Raw genomic sequence first — 23,542 nt, 5'->3', positions numbered from 1 at the left:
GCAATTACAGGAGTAGGCAGAGTAAATTTTAAAATTTCTGTCAGAAGAACTGACATTAGAGCAATTAATGTGAAACGCATCCTCGAAAGTGATCAAAATATGACCACTGAATCAAAGTAATCGAAATATTTATGACCTGATCTAAGCAACAAAATTCATTTATTGCAATAATTAAAATGTCAATTATTAATGCAAATAATAAGTGGAACCAAAATACAAGCTCTCTTCTCCTTTATTGACCACTGTCATCGAATTTTCAAAAAAGAATGAAACATGAAAAAAAAAATACAATACTGCCCTCCTCATTCCATTGTTCTGTTGCATCATCGCGTTTCAATTTTCGAGTGTAAAATAATTTTACATAATTTGATTAACTTTGATCAACTTCCAGTGAATGGTTTGCCAATGGAAATATTTTTTGTTTCTTTCACAGGAAATTAATGTCCAAAAAATTACTTGAAAAAATTACAGCAAAATATTTTATTTAAGTAAAATAATTTCATTGATGAATTGAATGGCTTAAGAAAATAATTTTTATTTCTTTAAATTTAATGAAAAGTTCATTGAAATACTTTCGTATAACTTTAAAATGTTGATGTTCATTAATTGAGGTGAATTTTTAGTGTTATTAATAGATGAAAGCACATTGAGTATATGAATGGGTGTTTTAAAATGTTTTCCAATTTGAAGAGTAAACAAGAGAGCAAGCTCAGAATTTTTCTAATCGCTATTTTCCATCGTATAATATATAAATTGAGAACGTTCCATTCGCCTGCGGCAAATTATTACTACTTTCGAAATCGAAGCCAACTCTGATAATATATACACATAGATATGCAAGTTTTGGAGCAGTATTTCTACTATATTTGCTCTTTTTATTCAGCAAAAGTGTAAAGGAAATATAATGAATCACCAATCAATGAAACAATTTCCCAGAAGACATCAGAATTAAGAAGAATTAGAAATGGAAAAAGCTCTTACTTAGATTGATTCAAATGAAAACCACCATGCATAACTATTTTGTTTTTTTTTAATCCCCTCTATCGGCTGTTGATATTATTTCTGTGTTTACAAGAAGTATTTTCTATTCGAATGTGAATGCAACAAAGCAATATTGCTTGGGTCAATAAATAAATAAATAATGCCATCAAATGAACATAAATTTGCATAAAATATTATTGAAATCTCCATAACTGTGAAGAAATTCAATGAAGAAAATGAAATTGATAAAGTGAAAGTCCAGGTTGTTTAAAAAGAAAAAAAAAACTTCACCTTTCTACTTGTTTGATTTGAAAAATTTACATTCTATTGTAAGCGTGCATTGTGATTTTGCAGAAATTTTCAAATTAACTGACGTTGCTATTCAGATTGCACGTTCAGATGAAAATGTGTGCTTATTTTTCAAACGCTATTGTATTCCATCAAATTATACTTCCTTTTAAATTAACGTGGAGACATGTTGACGAGAATTATGCACAAAATCATTCTATAAATAATTCATTCAAAAGTATCAAAAGTTGTAGTTATGATTTGTTCTTTTTTTAAAATAAATAGCATGACTTGAAACTCTTTTGAAAATATTGCATTTGAATATGCCAGGTGAATGAATGATTTGAAATTAATTTTTAAAATAAATTTCAAAAAACTAAAGAATAATTCTACTCAAACTTTCAGGATTGAATGAATTAAAACGACACACAGCAGAGCTCAGGGTGATAGTTGAAAGAGATGGAGCAAATCATTTTTGACTTTGAATAGAAATACATTGCAAAAATGAGAAAGAACACAATTTGAACGCAGAACAAATTCAATAAATGGAAAGAAAGCCATTTTTGCTCAAATTGCCATATTCACAAAATCTACAAGATTGTTTAATAAGAAGAAATTTTTATAGCAACCATTTTTTGTAAATTGAAACCTCAATCACAGCTGTAATGGTGCAAACAAAATAAGCGTAGTTGAACGTTAGACAAATATCCAAGTGAACAAATTCAGCATATTGGATAAAAAATAAATATAATCATGAAAAGCTTACTGGCAGCAGTTGTTTCCAAGCATGAAAAAGATTGTTGTAGTATGCATAATGATATTTGTCGAAGATGTTGTTGAACAGAAGAAAAACGCTGTAACTGCAATGCCAAAAGTGAAAAAAATGCCTCTTTTGAAAAAAGCACAAAAATTTTAACTTATAATGCAAGGCAGCTGGAATAGCAGAAGATGCAAAGTGATATATATGAATATATACGTATTGCAAGGGTACAAATGAAGAGACGGTGAAGCATGAAATATTTAATCGATACCGCTTTACGCTTCAACAAGCTCATTAATTCGTTCAGCACGCACTTAATATGATACTAAAAGTTCCAAATGTCAATGCTCATGCTTGGGTATTTAGCAAATTTCAGTTCGGGTGTTGAATTAATTCAATTGAAGCAATTTAATTTTAAATTTATCACTTGAAAATAAAAAAAACTGATGATAAATATTTACACACCAAAAAAGAAGAGAAAAAACAACAAAAGTGAGACCAAACTTTCAGAATATGTTATTAAAATGACCGAGATATTGGTATAATAGAAACAAAGACGCGTTAAATTTTGTGTGCTTTCATCACGAGCTTTATTTACCATTTGTTTGTTTGTTTGTTGCTTGATGACAGATTAAAATTGAAATTAAATAAAAGTATTTATTCTGTTTCATTTGATTGGATAAATCACATCGCAGGCGTTTCGTTTAGTAAAATGGGATGAATTAACTAACATTCGTTAATTTCCAATCGACTGTGAAATGAAAAGAATTTGTCATAGGAGAACTTTGCAATTGCATCAAGCAGAGAAGCGCTGCTTGCTTGGACGAGCAGTTCTTCTACCACAAATCTTACCTGAAATATTATTACACGATTGTTGAGCAAGTTTAATTGCTATTGTTTGTTTGCTCAGTGATATTTTGCATCGGCAAAATTGAACGGCAAATTCAAACAACACATCCATTCGTTGCAAAAGTCAACAAAAGTTGACAAAATATCTAGTTATGAAAAATTTTCCATAATTTGAAAACTGTCTAATATGTATATTCGAATTAGTGAAGTATTTGAACATGACATAAAAATAATCTGTAAAATAAATATTCATTTGTTTATACTGTTTGTGCAAGTAGTATTTTCCAATGTGAGCATTTGAGATGAGAAAAATTGGAAAATTATTTCATTCAAATTAAATTGTAAATTTATGCAAACTTGGAAAAGTAAGAAAATAATTGGCTAATTAGTTGGCTGTAAAGTTGCATTTCTTATTGAACTGAATTAACAGAATAAAATTGCCTAGACCAACAGTGATGAATGCGGCGCTATTAATCGGACGATAATCTGCTTTTCTGCTATTCGTTTGGTTTTTTTTCCTTTTTAGTGCAGCCGAAAGTGAAAGTGGATAAAAACATTATTGATTTGTTAAAGTTCCGTTCATCTGAAAACCATTATAAATAAATCAATGGAAAACAAAGAGTTGAAAAAGGTGCAACAACGTTCAGTGGACTGTTCATCTGTCTGCTATTGGTGCAATCAACACGTTCAGCAAGTTGCATACCAGCTATTTTTACTGACAAGCAAGAAGATGTGACAAAACTGATTAAATTGGGTTTAAAAAATCAATCCGGTCAACACGGTTCAACGGCATATCAGCAAAAACTACTAATCCTTACAAATGCGGTTAATTTTATTTATTACAAAAGTTTATTTGTTGTTCCTTTTCTGTCAAAGAAGCGCTATTTAAAATTATTATATAAAAGCATTGTTATCATTATTATAAAATAAATGTTCAAATTAAAAAAAAATCAACATTCACTCAATTATTATTAAGCTTAGAAAAAATCAATTTTGCTTCTCAAGATATTCATTCATGTTGTCCATAAATATATATACATATGTATGTATGTATGTACATATATATATATATATATATACTTTAACTTCACAAGTTAAACTTCACTTTAACAAAAAGTAAAATGCAAATAGAAAAACTGCTAAAGTTGAATTGTATTTTGTAGTTGCATTTTCAGCACTAATAAGATAAAGAAGAGCAGTGATATGGCGAAGGTTAGAAATTAAGAAATCTGTAGATTATGATAAAATATTTGAAACAATAAAATGAATTTTTATTTTCTCATTAGGAAAATTTGGCAGTTTGTAATTGAAGCAAAACAAAATAGTTGTCGTCAATAGCTGAACAGAAAAGAAGCAACAAGGTCACTTTCAACTATAACTTTTGCTAGACCAATTCGATTATTGATAAAATCGATTGGTGCAAGGAACCACATCTAAGCCTCCAAGCGAATCTTCCAAAAATTTTACCTGATGTCCGTCGAATTGCACATCTGAAATACAACCGACAAAATTCTTTCTGAATCGTCCGTTTGTAATGGCGGAAACATCCGGAACGCCTCCTGAAAATAAATTTCAAAAATACATTCACACCTTTTTCTGAACAACTCCAGCAACTGAACAACAAACCGAGAAAAACATTTCCTTCAGCATTGAGAATTGCCAAAACCCCCTCTGACATTCCCACTTCAGGTTCCATATCATCCAGAAACATCTGACCATGCCTACCTTTTCTGAATGGAAAACTGTTTCATAATTGTGCATATTGTAAAACGACAACTGAACTCTGTAACCTACCGAACCAACTGTATTCTGTGCTCTTTGCCATCGGCAACCATGACGCTCGATACTATTTGCAATGGTCCACCGCCCAATTCATAACTACACGAAACAAAGTTATCGCAAAAACTATACAAACAATTGGAGATGATAAAATTTAGAGAACCTGAATTCAAGAAAACCATCCGTGATCGACACAGACAAATAATCCGAACCTGAACCAAAACTTTTCGGATATCGACCATGCCAAAGGAGTAGACCTTCTTTTTCACTGGTGATAAATTTCATTTCAATAGTTTCAACATCCTCTGTACTCATGTGAGGCAACAATGATCGCGGAAATTCCAAATAGCTGTGCCCATTGAAATATGCATGCTGAATTACAGGAGCGACTAAATAAACGATCAATTATTCATTCACAATTTGCTCAGAATCAAAAACGACTACTTTTCTATAAGTAAATGGCATTCAATCAGTAATCACATTGAAACATGTGGAAAATTTAAATGAAATTAAAATAAATTTCAAGATATTTGATACAACTATTATTCGAGCACAACAATAGGACACAGTTTAAAAATTTTAAAACGTGCGGTGAATATATGAAAGCAGATTTGCTACTATTCACAAGTAAAAGCATATTGTTTATATTTCATTTCAAAAAAATATAAAATAAATTAAATTCAAACTCACGTTGTTCACACCGTTCTCCGGTGAAGCCAACGTAACAACGGCACCGTTGTCTGCCACGAACAAACGAGCATTCACCGTGCGCTCCACAGCTACTTCCTGAGCATCCGTCAGTTTCCCTTATTTCACATCGATCACCTGAATCAAAAGAACAAAAAAAACATTACCAAAATATACATTAAGCGAATGCATTCATATTTATTAACGAACCGGTAAAGCCAGGTGGACAAGAGCATGCTAAAGTTCCATCGGGTCTAGTTTGACACAATCCATCTTCACTGTCAATTCTGCACGATGATATGTTTCCGCTATTAATGGAATCAGCAATCAATCGATACTTTTGATCATTTATGAATACCTATAAAACAAAAAAAAATAAATAAATAAATTTGTTTAACTATTTCATTTCAAATCAAAGCAGTAAAACCAACAACAACAACACTATCATTCTTTTCTACAAGTTAATTGAGCCATTATGAATGAGTGAATGGTTAAGTGCTTCATCAAAATCAAAATAAATTCAAACAGTTAATTGTTTTGAAAACGACAAAAATTTATTATTATTATCGTTCATAATTTGCGATAAACAGAGTTGTTGTTAAACATGAAAAATAACCGAAAAAAGGCTTACGGTATCTTCAATGCAACCAATGAAGGATTTCTTGATTCCATAGCCGGCAGCAACATACATATCTGGATAAACTCCACCAATAAAAACGTCGGTAAATAAGCTCAAACCGCCGTTTTCGTAAAATACATCCAGCGTTGTTGCAACGCCGTTTACGCTAAGCATGAATGTACTTCCTCGACGCTCAACTTTTATGTCATACCATTCATTGGCGACCAGTTCTGTCGGACTGTGGCCGCGAAAAGAGCCTGAGAATTTAATTTGAAAAGCGAAAAAATTACCAAATTTGACAAACAAATTCCACTAACCCAAACCACTGTCGTATCGCAGTTCAACATTTTTCTCGCTAATCACGAGTCCAATGTAATCACCTGTTCCACGTAAATCATTGGCTGAATAGAACAGCACGGAATCGTGCAAACTGACTGGCTTGATGCTCATACCAAGCTGAATGATATCAATTATTAATCAATTGCCATCTTTATCATTGCAAAAATTTTGATTTCAGAAACAAACCTGAAAATTGCGAGCCATGTTTTCGGGCTTTGGCAAAACAATGAAAGATTCCTCAGTGCCAAACTGAGCAGTTCCATGAACGTAATAATCTGTGTAAAGCTATACGAATAAGCAGCACATAAATCGAAAATATGCACATGTGTTTACCTTGTTCACAGTGATCGCCTGTTTTGTTTGCAGGACAAAGACAGCTTTTTCTAGAACCAGAAGCACTGGAACAGAATCCACCGTTTTCACAAACATCTACATTGAATATAAACAAATAGCATTTTAGCATATGCAGACTATTTGAAAAAGAAAACAGCAATATTGGTCATTGGCTTAGAGAAAAATAAAAATGTTACCTCTAAAAATTTCAGTATCAATACTACTAATAGGTGCAGCTTGAAATGTATATAATTATCGGTGAAAAAAAAACCTATTTACCTCCATTGCATTTGAATCGTCTTTCACAATATGTTCCAACCGAGTTCAATTTACATTGACATTTGTAACCGAAATCTCCGTCAGAAGGAACACATTTTGCTTCATTTAGACAAGAGTTAACGGAACACGTATCCGCTTGTTCGATGTCATTGGAGTTGAGCAATTTTTCACCGAGATTCATAGGTACATCGTTTATAACAACAGATGATATAACACCTGCAACGTAAAGTCGCATTATACTGAGTGAAGACTAGCAGATTCATTTCAACCATTCAAATCCAATGTATCCAATTTACAAAACATGCGAATACAATGATCAACTAGTAGTATTCAATTTTTGGACAACATAATAGCTTATATTATTCGATTGCTCGTGTGAAAATTTAATATTTAGATTGAATTTTAAGATATAACTTTTAAACTATGAAATAACAACAAGAATTATATCCTTCTTTTTTAAAATTATACAAAATCGTATTACTCAAATTATCATTACAACTGAAATATTTACAAACTTTCGTTTTTGCTACAAGTGACAATTTGTGACAATGCTAAGCTGGATTCAAATCTGTTCAGCAGACATGCGTTTCAAATCACACCGCAACGTAACATACCGCTGAAACCTGTCTTGAATCCAGCGCCAGAAGCTATTTCATCAAAATTTGGAAAGCCACCGATGAACACGCTCTCTCCAAGACCGAGGCCTGTTTCAATTCCTTCTGAGTACCGTTGCCATTGCTGTTCACCAAGGAGTGAAATCAATCCTGAAAGAAAGCACTGAGCATCTTATTCATTTGTTCAGGTTAAACAAAATTTGATTTAAGCATTTTGAGAACTGCAGTTTTAATAACTGCTCATGGCAAAAGTCATTTGATATCTTTCACTCACAATATTTCATCATTCCCTTATAATCAGCATTTATTACGTAAATAAATAAATAAATATATATATATATATATGCATACCTTTGTTAAATTCTCTTTTGACGAAAATTTTATGCCATTTATTCAGGGATAAGGGGTTAGTGGATGCCAATTCGGTCACACCATCGCCCAGGTCGAATCTTAACACCAATCGACCTTCCTGAAGACCAAAAGCAAAAAAGTCTCCTTTTTCATCGCCGTCTTCTTTCACTGTGTAAAATAAGAGACCTGAAAATATTTGTTAAGCTAAATTGCAATGTAAAAAAAATTTTTTTTTTCATCGTGAAATAATTATGGAATATCTACCGTTTTGTTTTGTCGGTTTCAATGACATTTGCACATCGAAAGCTCTGTACGCACTAGGTGGAAGACCAGGTAATTGAATGTAACTGTCAGAAGAGAATTTCGGAACCAGATCTACGAAGACATAATTAATAAATTATTCAAGAAAAATGAACCTCTCAATTGAAGACAACCTTCAGCAATGACGGTTATATTGAACTGTACTGAGTAGCCGTTTGTCGTTTTAACAGTGCACGAGTATTGACCACCGTCACCGCCAGTAAATTTTGGTATCACAAGAACGTCGTCTTCTTGACGAAATTGTGACGGTACAGCGGCATCTTCCTTCATCCATAAAACTGTACCAGTTGTGCTTTTGGATGGTCTTCCCGGACAAACGATGCGCTTCTTCAATATAAGAAAAAAAACATGCAGTTGAAAAGAGAACCGTTCAAATATACAGTCATTTTGAAGTTCATCCAGTAAACCGATTAACTACCTGCAGACCAATGACGCCATATTCAATTTTGTCATCTTTACGTTTGGGTAGTTTTAACGCTGTAGGAGCTAAAATAATACACAGCAATGCGAAACAAATGTTAACTTTACTGTTGGCAGATCACGATTAGACGTTGTGTAAAGACGACTGGCGCATATTTTGATACGACCACGGTCGTTCGTTTCCCATTGACTTTTCGAGCAAACCAAATACCACAAACACCACAAAACTCAAAAAACAAAACGCCCTGGCTTGACGTGGCCAACAATCAATCATGCATAAATTAAACTAACTCATCATCAACTGCACAAAACATAACACCAATTGTGTATGAATAGAACGAAAATTTACTGCCAAATCACAAGGGCAATGTAGCAACAACTGATTTTCATGAAAAGAAGAAAGTGCCGATAAGAGAGAGATGAGAAACAAAAATTGTAAAATTGTGAAATTTAACCGATGGAATCAGAAACATCGGCGGCAAAGTGTGCGAAAAAATGACGATGTCACTAATAGAATGATGCAAAAATTTTTTCGCAAATACCAAACATATATGGCAGTGACACGACATATCCGTGTGATTAATTCTATAAATTTGGCGAGTTCTTTTGGAATTGTAATCACATATTATTATTATTATTATTATTATTATTATTATTTACAAGCAAAGCATTGACAAAATTAAGTAGTAGCAGTGATGATATTAATAAAAGTAGTAGCAGTAGCAGTAGCAGTAATGGTAGTAGTAGTAGTAGTAGTAGCAATAGTAGTAATAGTAATAGTAATAGTAATAGTATAAAATCCCGCTGTTATTTCAGACAATAATTAATGAGACAATAAAGGAAATATTGTGTGGTGTCGTCTCAAACTGCGTTTAACCGTGTTTGGTCAGGTGCCTTGTCATTATGTCGCCTTTTGGCGGATATAACGACGAAAAGTGGTAGTCAAAACTTTACTTCCGATATGCAGCACAGCATCAGTTGTCAGGATACCGACGCGAGTAGATGCGATGCATCGATATATTCCAGAATCCGTATGTACGACATTCTGCAACGTCAGCATGTTATCACGTGTCTAAAGAAATTTATGATAAAATAAAACCGATTCACACTGCAACGTGAAATTCAAAATGCTTCATAAAATTAAATTTTCTCTAAATAAATATTTTTGCTAAATTACTTTTCGCACAATGCACATTTTATGTCAATCACAAAAGTTGTACAATTACCGTTGCGGACTGCGGCAAATGACCACCTCTCTTTTCCCAACGTATGTTAGCATCTGGATCTCCTTTGACGGTGCATTGAAATGAAACGTTCTGACCAATTTTTACTTCTGGTGGTTGGACATTAATGTGCGCTTCGATGGTCGAATCGGATTCTTAAATAAAATTAATTTCGATAAATTTGTCTCTACAGTTGAGCTATTCGTGTTGCCGCGGTATTTTTGTTAAATACCGAAGTAAAACAAAAACACTTCTTGTAAGATATGTTTATTGTATGTTTGTAAAAACTGCTCATTAAGGGCAAGTATTGAGTAATAGCAGAAATTTCCTAAAGTGGGATAAATTTAAAAATCGCTTTACCTGAAACCATCAGTCTGACATAGGTTTTCGCGCGCAAAGAACCGAATTCAGCTTCACAAATGTACGTTCCGCTTTTGTGCTTTTGAAAATCAGGAATGCTAAATTATACGCAAAATGTCGCCAAAAATAATTTTATCAGCAGTTGTTAATGCATACATTAATTCGTCGGCTTCAGCCACAGCAGTGTCTGGAATCAGCTCACCTTTCCTGGACCAGACCATCAACATACCGGATAGAACATAAATTGGACAGTGCAATTGAACTTCCGTGCCTTGTTTGGCGTAAACATCGAACGGCTCTGAAAATGCCAAAATTAACGAAAGCTTCAAAATTGTCAAAAGTCGACTTTACACTACCTTCTTCAGTATTTGTAACCAACACGATCACCTGATAGTCACCATCTCTTTTGCCATCCAGAAAGCGCACACATTTGTATGTGCCACCATCGCTGAGATTGACATTGCGCATTAGCAGTGAACCATCTTGAACAGATCCCCGGGGTAATTCTTCTTCGTAACCGGATTTTAAATAGAACCACTTCAATTCTGATTTTACATTATTTCCAGCTTTAACTTAACATGAAACGAAATAAGCAGAGTCGTCAGCTTTTTGAATAAGAAAAAAAAGTGATAATCATTCAGCATACCCGTTTCTTGGCATTTGAGATTCAGCGTGTCGCCGATAGAAAGAACCCGAATTTCAGGTCCGTCTACGCGCAGAAGATTGATCGAAGGCTCACGGCGAGCTTCATAAAGTTTGATCTGGCTCGAACTGGATTTTTCATTTATGTTCATATCATAAGATTGACATTCATAAATTCCAACATCTTGAGGTTGAAAATCGACAATGACCAATATGCCAGCTATTTGTTCTTCGTGTCTTTCAGTCAAGTTTCCGTCGATCCGTGTCCACCAGATCATATCTTTCTCTCTTGGGTTGGGTAAAATGCAAGTTAATGTAACGTCATCGCCAAATTCCGCTTGTCTTTCTGAACCTCCAGTAATGACCACTTGACGCTTCAGTCGAGAAACAACTAAACAGTATCTCAATTGAAATTTCCACTGCAAATTAACAACACAACTACCGTGCAGTTTATTAGAGTATATTTTATTAATTGTCAAAAATTCATCTGTAATTAATTGAAAATAAAAACCGACTTACTGCAGCTGACCAAGTGAAAAATTGATGCAAAAAAATATTACAAAGACACGGTAAATTTAATAACATCCCGTTTGATAAATGCAATTTTGTCCTTTCTTACCGTTGACATAAATTTCAGCTTCTTTAACTTGAAATTCATTCGATGCTCTGCACTTGTAAATGCCTTCGTTGGCTGGTGAAACAGCGTCTACAAAAAAGTGTAATGTAAATTTAACATTTCGGCAACTTCATCGTATGAAATTTATTTCACCGTGTCGAATAAAACGACCCTCGATTTTTGCGGGTTTATATCCATCAGGAACGTCCCCCCTGCTTGGTCCAATGTCAAAAATCCATTCTATTTTTGGTTTGGGCGTTCCTTCAGCGATGCACTCCAGTGTCAGTGGCTGACCTTCGAGAATCTCGATTCGCGGCAGAGATGGTATTATTTTAACACTCAATCCACCTGAAAGATATTATTGACGACTGTTGCGAAACAATTCATCATATTATCTCATTTTCAATTCATCAACCTGCACTTTGAACAGACGCAACCGCTTTCGCAGTGCCCATCAAATTCGTTGCAGTGCAGACGTAATTCCCGACGTTCGACTCTTCAAAAGATACAATGCGCAATATTCCATAACCATGATCCTTAAATTCAATTTATCTATGGAAATGTTGTTGTCATTTTACAGATTATTCAAATTCACTTGGACATTGCGATCAAATGGCATTTGATCTTCACGCATCCAGGAAACATGCGGCTGCGGAGTGCCGGATGCTACACATCTAAATTCAAAAGTTTCACCAGCTCTGCCTTCCCAACGATCAGTAGGTTCAATGTGCACAGATGGACCTCTAGCTCCTGAATTGAAATATTACTTAGTTTATGCTGAAGTTCAATAGTAGAATTAGAAATTCTTAAATCATACCATCCTCGACGTACAGTGTTACTGGAACGGACTCTGTTCCATACTGATTAGATGCAGTACAAAAATAGGTTCCTTCATCAGTCTTTCGAGCATTGGTAATATATATACGCCCACGATCCTGTTCAATGCCTGGTCTCAACGGTCCGGCTGGTATTGACCATCCCCAAGTAATAACTGGTGGAGGAGTGGTATCAGCTGTACAGTAAAATTCAGCAGGATCACCCACTTTGACAGTCAGTACGGATGGCTCAACAAATGGACGTGGCTTTTGTATACCTGAATAAACAAGCGGTCAGTTATATTTGGTTATTCAACAACGGGTGGTCTTTGGTGAATAAATGAACGCTAATTTCAGTTTAGCATTTGATAACTGTCAACAGATTTCAGTTCACATTGTTTTAAATAACATATAATTAAAATTATAATGACCACTTGTTTCTAATTTATTTTTAACATGTCTGCCTGCCAAATAAATAATTTCCACTTACCGTCTTCAACAATCAATCTCGCAGTAATGCTATCTTCTCCGTAAGGATTCCTGACGGTGCAATAATAATATCCACTGTCTTGAGGTTGGGCACTTTGGACAATTAAATTGCCACCAGAAACTTCTATTCCTTCACGAAGTGGTCCAGTAGCAGCACGCCATTCGTATGTGACATCAGCAGGTGAATAGCACTGGAACTGAGCCCGTTCACCAGAGGACACTCTTAATTCATTTGGATTCACCAAAGCTTGTGGTCGACTGACTCCTGAATAATAAAAATGAAACACATTTCATTTGAATTTCATATTTTTAAATTAATTAATCAACTAAAAAAAATACTTGCCTTCTTCAACAATAATTCGAGCAGGTGCTCGTTCAGTGCCGAAAGGGTTTGTCGCTACACAGTAATAGACACCGGCGTGGTGTTTTTGGGTATTGCGAATTACCATTATTCCGTCGAACAATTCCACATCATGCGGAAGCGCGTCGCCTTCTTTCTGCCAAGTTATTGTTGGCGGAGGTGATCCTGGAGCCGAGCAGCGAATTTGAAAAGGGTGTCCAATTTGAATCGTTTGTTCTTGCGGCTGCACTGTTGGAGTTGGACGTTGACCACGCATTCCTGCAACAATTATTTGTTTCATTAATAAAACTGTCGCCCAGTTCGTCTTCAGCGTTGATACGCTGTATTCAAATTTAACGACTGTAATGCAACATGTTACTCAAATAGATTTTCTTAATGAATGTTCTTTATTTTTTACGAAATTAAACAGTATCCATTAAAACTATCAGTATTTAACAGCATACTTGAATAAATACTGTCCTCACTAAAAAAGAAAGTCATTAACATTTAATCAAAGTTCATTGATTAATAAAATTAACATTATTAATACTTACTTTTCACCACAATCAACTCTGCATCATCCGAAGCATAGTGTGGACCAACAACACCAGAGCATTGGTAGATGCCACTGTCAGCTGTAGTTACACTGTATAAAGTGAGAATTCCATTTCTTTCAATGGAATTGACAGGCAAACTCGGATGCGTTGGGCGGGTCCATTTTAAAGTAACTGGCTCCTGAAAATATTGCCAAATTTAGGCTAATATATATTAAATGCGCCGATGTTCTTTTTACTCCCGTTACGCCTTCAGCATGACAGCGAAACACCGCTGTCGTTCCTTCTTCAACTTCAACACGCTTGGGTGGTTGAATGACCACTCGCAGTTCACCTTAAACATTAAATTAAAGGAACTGACTGAAAGAAAGGAAAAGAGCTTTCAGCCAACGGAATCACGGTTTTTTGCCCAACGCCATATTTGAATTAACAGCACCGTGTACAATTAACCAGATCAAATCAGTCTCATATATGTGTGCAAAGATGGCAGTGATGAAACAAGCAGCAGAGCGTGTAGTTGAAGCAGGAGCCAGGAAACCTCACCGTTTTATACCGCAGCTCGAAGCGTTTTTACATTACAATGCAATATATAGTGTAAAATCATGCGAAATGAAAAATAAAACGGAATTGGACAAAGCAAACCGGAATGAAAAGCATGCGATATCCGCAAGCATACCGGTGATATGAATACTGGTGCCACGTTAGCAGATTAATTACGCATTTATTGGCAAAGCGAACTGATAAAACATTTAAACGTTAGGTAAGAGCAGATATGGTGACATGATGAAAATGACGAATTATTAAATTTTGCGAATACTAAACAATACTAAATTTCATAATTGATAGAAATATATATATAACTGTTAAAATTTTAAAGCCAAAGCACCGGCGACAGCATCATGTGACGCATAAAAATATTCCCAATTGTAAGTAGCTGTTAAGAGTAGCGTCAAGGTAGGTAAATTCAATTATTTGAATTTCACCTCCTCGCCGCCATATACAGTATGGAACGGATAATGCCTACCGATTGGTTTACATCGCTGTGGATCTACGGGATCTTTCTGATACCCAGGTGCACACCTGAATTTTAAAAATAATAAAATGAACATTCAAACATCATAATAAATTGGTTATCTTTTTCATAATGTTAAATGTAATATATAATTGAAGAAAACAATAATAATATCTGATACTTCGATTACTGAATACTGGATTTTTGATAGCAATATGTGTTTATAAATTTTATCAATTAAAAATGTAAATAATAAATGAAGCAAATCCACAAAAAGCAAATGACAAAATCAATGTTCCACTGTTACTACGTTCAGTTATAATGAGTTGACTTGTTAAAAAATAAACTAATTCAGTTCACTTAATTTAAATTCACTGCACAGTTACAAAAGAAATTTACACAAAAATACAATCCTTACTCCTGGCAAAGTCTTCCAGTGAATCCAGCAGGACATCCACGACAAGTTACTTGACCATCTGAGTCCAAAAAGCATTCTCTAGCTCCTCTGAAATACGAATAGCGTTGTTGGTGATACAAAAGTTTACAAACGTTCATCATTTACGGGCATGGACAAGGTCTGCAATCGAACGGGGTACCAGATCTTGCATCACCGAAATAACCTGGTTTACAACGTTCACAATGTATTCCTTCCGTATTATGCTCACATCGCTAAAAAATAATGAAACAAATGTAAACAAAACTTCATACTTCATTTTAAAATATGGCACAAAACATACCAGACAACGACCGTAGGGATCACATCCGCGAGGGCTGTGATTGTGGCATTCACACGGAGGAGGTGTTGCACGGGTAAAGCAGTCGTTCGGAGTACCGCGCGTTGCATCACCTTCAAATCCTTTTTGGCAGCGTTCACAATGATCACCCTCTGTATTATGACGGCAGTTCTAAAAAATATAAGCATTGTCATTTTTATCTCTTCAGTTATCCGCTTTTTACATAGCATATTCCAGTCTTGGGATCACAGCGGTCTGCATGACCATGACAGTCACAAGGCACACAAGTTCCAAGATAAAAACCACCTTCAGATCTAGTATAGCCTGGAGCGCACTCCTAAAAGTGCTCATTTACGTCGATATCAGTGCGTGCAAACAACATAAGACAAAACATTAGACAAAATTACCTCACAAGAAGTTCCCATATATTCACGAGGACAGTTGCATTGTTCTACTTCCCATGCTCTTTCTCTACCATCTCTATCAGTTGTAACAGTCATTGCTATATCACGGATGCTAGAGAAAACCAAAAATTAAAAATATTATCAAAAATTGTATTCTATATAATCAAGTACGCTATGTGATCCATGTTTTCTTTGAAGCTCAGCTTGATCATCAAACTGCCAACTTCAGCCAGTGCCATCATGAAGTGTTCTCTAGTAGCTATTCTTCCATCTTCTCGATTCCAGTGATTCTAAAATGTATTCAGTTTCATTTGGCCAGCTTACAATTTGTTTTCAAACTTACTTCAGTGAGAGGTACAGAAATTGTATGATCTTGATCCGGCGTAAGTGGGATTCGAACACGATGAGTTAACATTATATCATTTCCCTTGGTAGTGAAATATACAACACATATTATGGAACAAAAAAGTGACATTCATTTTTCAACCGTTGCTTACAGTTAAAATAACTTCAGGTTCAGTATTATCTCGACCAGAACCACGATAGCGCAGTGAAATTGTTAAATGCCCTCCGTAACTTGTAATCTGTGAGTGATAATTGATAATCAAACGATCGGTAGATAGCTTTCACAGTAATTTAAAAAACCTTGTTTCCGAGGAAATAATGTGGCAGTTCTAGATAGAGCGCTTTCATGTAAGGAGCTTCAAAAAATCCGCTAAAACTAATTGACCGGCTACTGTCGACCATGGGGCGTGAACTAGGCCGAAATGTGCCAACTGTATCTGCAGTTCTAACTCCAAGCTGTTCGATCAGTTCAGGCTGCTGACCAACACGCAAGAAAATCTGCGTAGTAAAATGACTTGTCAAGAAAGATATCAGAAAACATTTTGCAGAGTGTTAAACAAACTTGGCTTCTGAAAAGATTTGATGAATCACATTGAGTGGTCACACCAGAGCAAAAGCATTTAACACATCCTTCAGGATTTCTCGGATTCAAGAAAAAGCTTCCTTGCTTACACTGATTACACTGTGGACCAGTTGTCAGTGATTTGCATGCGCACTGGCCAGTGCGAGCGTCTGGAGTAGGAGACAACGCTCCTCCAGGATCACATCGCGTATAAGGAACTACAGGCGTGACTGCTTCTACGGGCTCACAAAGGCCTAAATACAAGCCTCCTCCACTGCGTTCATATCCTGGAGCACATTCCTAAACACTGTCCCATTTAAGACTCCTCTTGATTTTGAACGATAAAATTTGGTTACTTCACACGAAAGCCCTTTGTATCCAGGTGGACAGTGACATTGTTCAACTTCAAATGCTACTTCTTGTTGCGTGTCACGATCAACGGCAATGTCTAAGGAAATTTCGCCTAATCTAAAATAGAAAATTAATTTCACAATAAATGTGCATTTTTAAAAATAAAATCCGTTTCCACCTATGGTAAGTGAAATCTGAAAATTTTCTTCTGCCAAATTCAAAGCATCATATAAAATTATATACACATATTGCTCAGCTTGCTTGTTCAAGTGAGTAACCGCAAATTACATTAAGCATGCAATGAAAGGGCAGTTGGAAATTTTCATTGAAATTTGCATTAAATTTTAACAGATAAATATATTAAATATTCATATTAAATTATTTAATAATTATATTAAATTAATAGATAATAGATTAAATATTTATCTATTAAAATAACAATATCAATACACCTGCTCTCTTTCTGATTAGCGCAATGGGTTGCCCGAATGAGCAGCGAGTCCAAGTTAGCTAACGTCATCAATAAGTGTTCTCTCGTAGAAGGTTGTCCATCTTCACGCTCAAACGAGGTCTTAAACAAACATACTGTTACACTTTCCACTGAACATTTTAGATTATGATGACTGATCAAAATTTAAATAATAGAAACGCGTACATTTGTTTATATTAAGCAGCTGAAATGCCCAGAAATGCAAACAAGCAATAACGTTGATATTGTCAACATTTTTCATATCGTTAACAATAATTTTATTACAAAAGCATCAGCGCTGTTCACACTCAGATGCTACTTAACAAATGATAAAATAAAATGCTTATTACTATAAATTATACTGTAATTACTAAAAAAATAGGATCAAATATTAATTTAAGAATGAAAATCATTAAAAAGTGGAAATTAAATTTAATAAAAAACATTACAAAATTAAATATGCGAATAAAAAAACTTTTTTGCATACTTCATATATATCAATTGAAATTTCATTCTCCTTTCCTGGTTGCAATTCAGTTTTTGCGTGTGCAATTAGAGTAATTTCATTGCCTTTCATTACAACAAGTGGCTGAGTATACATCTGGCCAGTACATTCAAACTGAAGCTTGAACTTCAGCGAACCACCATAGGCAGTGATCTAGAAGTTGCTTCCCATTGCAATAGAAGTAAAACATTTCAATAAGACTGCTTACTTTGTTTCCCAACATACGGGCAGGCAGTCGCCAATAAACGATGTCAAAAAATGGACCTCCATAAGTGATGTATCCGTATGGTCGCAAATCTAGCCTTGGTGCAGTTTCGATTTGCTTTTCCATGAAATCACTTATGGTGACACCGTTTGTGCTGGAAGTAAACGTCAAACGTTCCTTAAAATGCAAAATATGCAAAGTTATTTAAAAAGACATTTATAAAAACCTGAGTTCTGTGCCAAGAAGAACTCTGACAACTTTTTGTAACTCCAGAGCAAAAGCATTGCACACAACCGTACGGATTTCGAGGGCTCAGATAAAATGAACCTGGAGAGCACTGCGCGCAAGTTGGTCCAACTGTATAGTGCTAAAGCGCATCAATTACATTATGGGGAGATTTACAAAGAGTGAGAAAATCGAATCACTTTTACGCTCAGAAAATCACAATTAAAATAAATACATCATTCATACTTTACACTGACAGCTTCCAGTAACTGGGTCTTGTGCCAACGTGCCCGCTGCATCACACCTACTGATGACTGAAGGCTGTTGGCAACGTACAGTAACAATTGCATCAGGAGTTGCTAAGATTCTTCCTTTGCTATTTATTGCTTCACAGGTATACGCACCTTGATCTTCCTCTCTAAACGATATTGAATACAATGAAGTGTACATGTGTGTGTGCGCCTAAATGCACCTTGCTCCTTTGATGACTAGCTTGCCAAAACCTTGGTCACTTGTCTGCACACATCTTGGTTGCCCGCAAGTTGGACCCCAGTTTAAACGCCAGTTAATATACGGCGTTGGTACCCCTACAGCTCTACATGTAATTACTATTGTACTACCGCAATCCACAGTGAGTTCACGTTGAGGCAGCTGAACGCAAACAGGAGCAGCTGCAAAAACAAATGCGCGCATCTAGTCACTATTCAAAATGCTGCTATATTGAATTTTTTTACCGCATCCAATTTCATCGGAGCCATCCATGCAATCATTCTGGCCATCACATTGGAAACTAGCAGGAACGCATTGACTTCCTGATTTACATTGGAATTCATAAGGAGCACATGGCTGGCCCGGTAAACGGGTACCTAATCAGAACAAGTGCAGAAATACACACCACTGCTTAAGTGAGTAAGTCTACATACCACAGTTTTGTTCATCACTTCCATCTCCGCAATCATCATCACCATCACATATCCACATTTTTTGGATACAGTTTTTGTTTGCACACTGATATTCGTTTGGTTCACATGCCTGGGGAGCTGCTAAAATTAAAGAGCACATTTAAATATTTTTAAAAAATGTTGTTAAAAAAATAATCAAAGTCACATTATTACACGTAAATAAAACAAATTAAATACAATAAAAGAATTTTTATATATGCAGTTCATTTCATTATTAGAAAAATTGCATTTAAGCAACATTTACGCATGCTCAAATTACTTATGCAGTTGTTTGAAAATTGCATATTTTGATTAAATTTTGCATTGCAACTAGAACAATTCACGGTTAGCAAAAGTATTTGTTGAAAGCAAATTTCTAAATTGAAAACACAAGACATGCGTATAGTTTAAATTCTTGATTTTTTATTAGTAGTGATTTAATTAAAAAAACACAAACAATCACTGTGTGTTGAATATGCTTATTTGCAAAATTAAACATAAAGATAAATATCAAAATAGTACTTACGGCAGTTAAATTCATCAGATCCATCTCTACAGTCACGTTGTCCATCACAAATGTACTCTCGTTTCACGCATTCTCCATTCTGGCAGGTTGCTTCCCCTTCTAGGCAGCGGCTTGGTCCAGTTTGTTCACGTAACCCTCCATCTAAATTATAAGTTACTAAAGTAGTGCAGTGCGGTTAGTCATTTGAACGTCCGCTGTCTTACTGCGGCTATGGACATTCAAGTGCACTTCAGCTTCTTTTGGAATAAAAATGCTGCTAACTTTGCATATATATACTCCAGCATCTTCCATGTGAACATTTGGAATAGTCAATCGTCCTCTTCGAATAATAGCTTTCGACGGAAGTCGGCCGTGCAAACGACGCCATTCAATATGAACACGATGACGAATATTCCGTGGTTGGCATTCAAATGTTACTTCCTCACCTTCGGATACGGTTTGCTGATGGGGAGTAACTTCAATAAATTCCAATGGATCGGCTAAAAATGAAATTTTTTGCAAATGCACGGATCGAGTGTAGCTGACATAACTTTAATAACTTATATTGGCTTTATGAAATAAATGCAGTTCATATTTCGACAGAAAAACCAAATAAAATTTTTAATATAAAAATAACCGGAAAATTCTTATTAAATTTTTATTAACAACAAAAATACTCAATTATCAATTGCATAATCATTTTTCAAAACTTTGAAAAAGCAAATTTCTTGAGTTGCGGGCTTCAGTCAACTTACTTGCATCATCATTATCTGCAGTTCCTACAAAGTGGATATCTTGGCGATTTTCTGAAATGAAAAAAATGCAGCGTTAGAAACAGAATGTCATACTGTAGCTAAATAGACTTGTGAACATCAAAAGATTTGTTGTAAACATGAAATTGCATAATAGTGAGAAATTCAACTTCTTTACTACTAACTAAATTAGACGTCTGTGTAGAATATTTGTTTGTTATTGTCATTTAGTTTTTGCTTTTTTTGTTTCAATGCGCATGAATCTTGAATGATGTGTTTCGTCTGCAGAATGTGACAGCTAAAATATGCATATATTTTTGATGTATGTATCTCAGATTTTAATGCTGATTTCAGTGAAGATATAAATACGTGAACGTATAAATTAGTGGGTATTATCAGACACGTGAATATGTAAGATAATGTCAGAAAAAAATATTTTACACAGCTTAACTTTACTTTATAGTGTAGGCCAAGGTTGATTGGTTTTTAATTATTATGACAGAGACTTTCAGGTCGTTGCGTTTCAGTAAAGGTCAAGGTAGACTTGACAAAATTAATAATTCTGAAAGTAACTTTCAAGATACGCTTGGCATGACTTTTCTTCGTTATAATTAATTACTTTAAAACCAAACTGTCTGACATAAAAATTTATCAGTATTCAATGATGATTTTCCAATTTTGTTCAATAATTATTCGTTATGATTAAATTAAATCAAATTAAATGATAATGGTCATAACTTACATTACGACCATGCAAAACTGAACTGCTCCATGGTGCTAACTTAAAGTTGATATTTTGAAATAGTAAATAACTTAAATTGTTCTGAAACAAAAACTCGATCACAAAAATAAATGATGTAGAAAAAAATAATGCCTTATCATATTTAATATTGATTGATATTAGATGATTGTGCAGCTATGACCGAATCTATAATAGAGCAATGAAAATATTTAAATATTAAAAAGATTTTTTTGTTAACAGACGATTAAACATAATGCTTCAAAAATATATTTAGAGGACATTTCACAGATATAAACATAAACACAAACAGACACATATCTAATGCACATCATATTATATTAAACAAATAAATAAATATATATATATATATATATATATATCCCATCAGACACAACGAACGCATGTTGATGCGACAGTTGAAATATATTTCCGTTTTTGCTTGAAGTAATTTTTATAACAACTCTCCATATTGTAGTAATGAAGCAATTCTACAAAGTTGCCAATTAAATATTATCAAACTATTTCTAAAAAAAGATGAAAATTCTCTTTTGCATTTTATAAATATTCGAATGCTGCTTTTAAACAGTTCAAAATCCATTTTCATTTGTTAATGTTTCTTTCGACATTTCCAAAATTTAAATGTGATTTGAAATGCAACATTTAAAAGCGGAACATTGCAATAATCAGTATATGCAATTGTAAATAATTTTAAACGTGCAAAGCATGTAAAACGGTATGCAAGACAATCTCACACATTTATTGTAAAATGTACGTTAAGATTTTTTAATTTACTTATATTTTTGTTAGCAGCTGTAAAAACTTTAAACATAAATAGGAAATGTTTTACATTTATCAGTTTTTATTTTCTTCCAGCGTACTGCAAACTTAAAGCATAAATCTGATCCTAGCTTATACACCGTTTTATTTCAACATTCTAAAAAACTGTTTACTATGGATGGATATTCAATACTGCAATTCCAACTTACCTTGAATAAATAATATTTACTTATGATGTATGTATAATAATTATTTTACTGCTGACATTGGTATTTTATTCGAGCTTTGCATTGTAACATTTGTTTGACATGATAATAAATTATTACTCTGAATGAAGTGATAAATTTTAAATTAACCTAAATTACTAAATTGGCATATCAAACAACTGAATGAAATATACAATTTTGGAGCAAATGTTTTTGCAAAAGCAATGCGTTCTTTCTATGTTCGATAAAAAAAAGCATATTGTTTGCTCCTTTCATGTAATTTATTTTAATTATTAACACAATGTTGTCAACAAAATAAATGCAAAATGCTCACTGAATAGCCTGTTTAAAAAGCAGTTATTCATGCGTTGATGCATTTCCACTTCAAACTGTCGCATGAATTAAGAATTTAAATTTATCGAGCATTAAACTAAACTGAAAGAAATGTAATAAATAATGAAATAAGTGATGGAAATCGAGAACAAACTGAAGACTGTTGAAAAAAATGAGCAGGATGTTGACTGAAGTCATAAATTATGCTGTCTGTTAGCTTGCTTAGTGGTGGTAAATTGACAATCTACATCATCAAAAACAGTGATCAATTTTCCACTGCAGTGACAAACTTTGTGAATGCTTTTATAGATAGCAGCATTATATTTTTCCACAAACGCAACTAATTCAACATAGCCTTCACTTACTAATGCTATTATATACAACAAGCAGCTTAAAAATTGCTACTGTTGGGCAGTTTCCACGCCTATCAATGACCTTAAATAACCCGAATTTGTACCCGCCATTTGGTCGGTACGAAGAATGGACAGTGTGTCTTAAAGGCGATGATGTCATTATGACGAAACACAGATTCGTTTGGCCCAAATGAACTAATTAAACGTTATTAGTCGAGTCATTAACATAAACATTTTCATATTCAATCGATGACTACAACAAACAAGATGCACAGCAAACTATCTACAATGCATATAATAAAACCGCATTGAATGGTAATTTTTACACGTCTGCTGTGTAAAAATTACAACAAAAAGATTTAATTTAGATTGCCATTTTGCATGGCATAAAATGTGCACAGGTTAAATTAAAAAAATATATTCGCGTACAAGCAGTGTGCAATAAAATAAAAGAAGCTTGAC

General features: G+C 34.3%; 2 protein-coding genes across 2 annotated transcripts; both read right to left on the bottom strand.

The window, feature by feature from the left end:
* Positions 1 to 1,836: 1,836 nt before the first annotated feature.
* On the bottom strand, positions 1,837 to 2,630 carry Tsp_10517 (conserved hypothetical protein). Its single transcript, XM_003372209.1, has 4 exons — positions 2,559 to 2,630; positions 2,246 to 2,342; positions 2,036 to 2,158; positions 1,837 to 1,859 (listed from the first exon to the last, which is right to left on the bottom strand). The coding sequence occupies exons 1-4, from the start codon at positions 2,628 to 2,630 to the stop codon at positions 1,837 to 1,839; spliced, it is 315 nt and encodes a 104-aa protein (XP_003372257.1).
* A 125-nt stretch (positions 2,631 to 2,755) lies between these two features.
* Positions 2,756 to 23,240, bottom strand: Tsp_10518 (basement membrane proteoglycan). Its single transcript, XM_003372208.1, has 47 exons — positions 23,093 to 23,240; positions 20,673 to 20,723; positions 20,142 to 20,417; positions 19,939 to 20,079; positions 19,395 to 19,514; positions 18,944 to 19,142; positions 18,718 to 18,889; positions 18,267 to 18,423; positions 17,520 to 17,667; positions 17,073 to 17,184; positions 16,717 to 17,016; positions 16,455 to 16,652; positions 16,307 to 16,393; positions 15,981 to 16,099; positions 15,813 to 15,921; positions 15,409 to 15,576; positions 15,234 to 15,340; positions 15,090 to 15,176; positions 14,643 to 14,739; positions 13,660 to 13,840; positions 13,181 to 13,465; positions 12,767 to 13,030; positions 12,279 to 12,554; positions 12,057 to 12,211; positions 11,877 to 11,997; positions 11,615 to 11,809; positions 11,465 to 11,551; positions 10,850 to 11,332; positions 10,560 to 10,775; positions 10,406 to 10,501; positions 9,847 to 9,998; positions 9,575 to 9,692; positions 8,619 to 8,686; positions 8,296 to 8,527; positions 8,144 to 8,254; positions 7,961 to 8,065; positions 7,529 to 7,678; positions 6,915 to 7,130; positions 6,636 to 6,700; positions 6,489 to 6,587; positions 6,281 to 6,419; positions 5,976 to 6,220; positions 4,821 to 5,029; positions 4,673 to 4,783; positions 4,469 to 4,608; positions 4,346 to 4,437; positions 2,756 to 2,881 (listed from the first exon to the last, which is right to left on the bottom strand). Exons 1-47 carry the CDS (start codon positions 23,238 to 23,240, stop codon positions 2,756 to 2,758), a joined length of 7,533 nt encoding a protein of 2,510 aa, XP_003372256.1.
* Positions 23,241 to 23,542: the final 302 nt, after the last annotated feature.

This window comes from Trichinella spiralis (genome assembly GCF_000181795.1).
Source record: "Trichinella spiralis strain ISS 195 chromosome Unknown Scfld9, whole genome shotgun sequence".
Lineage (NCBI taxonomy): Eukaryota > Metazoa > Nematoda > Enoplea > Trichinellida > Trichinellidae > Trichinella > Trichinella spiralis.
Note: the sequence above shows the minus strand (reverse complement) of the source record. Positions and strands in the feature narration are given on the sequence as shown.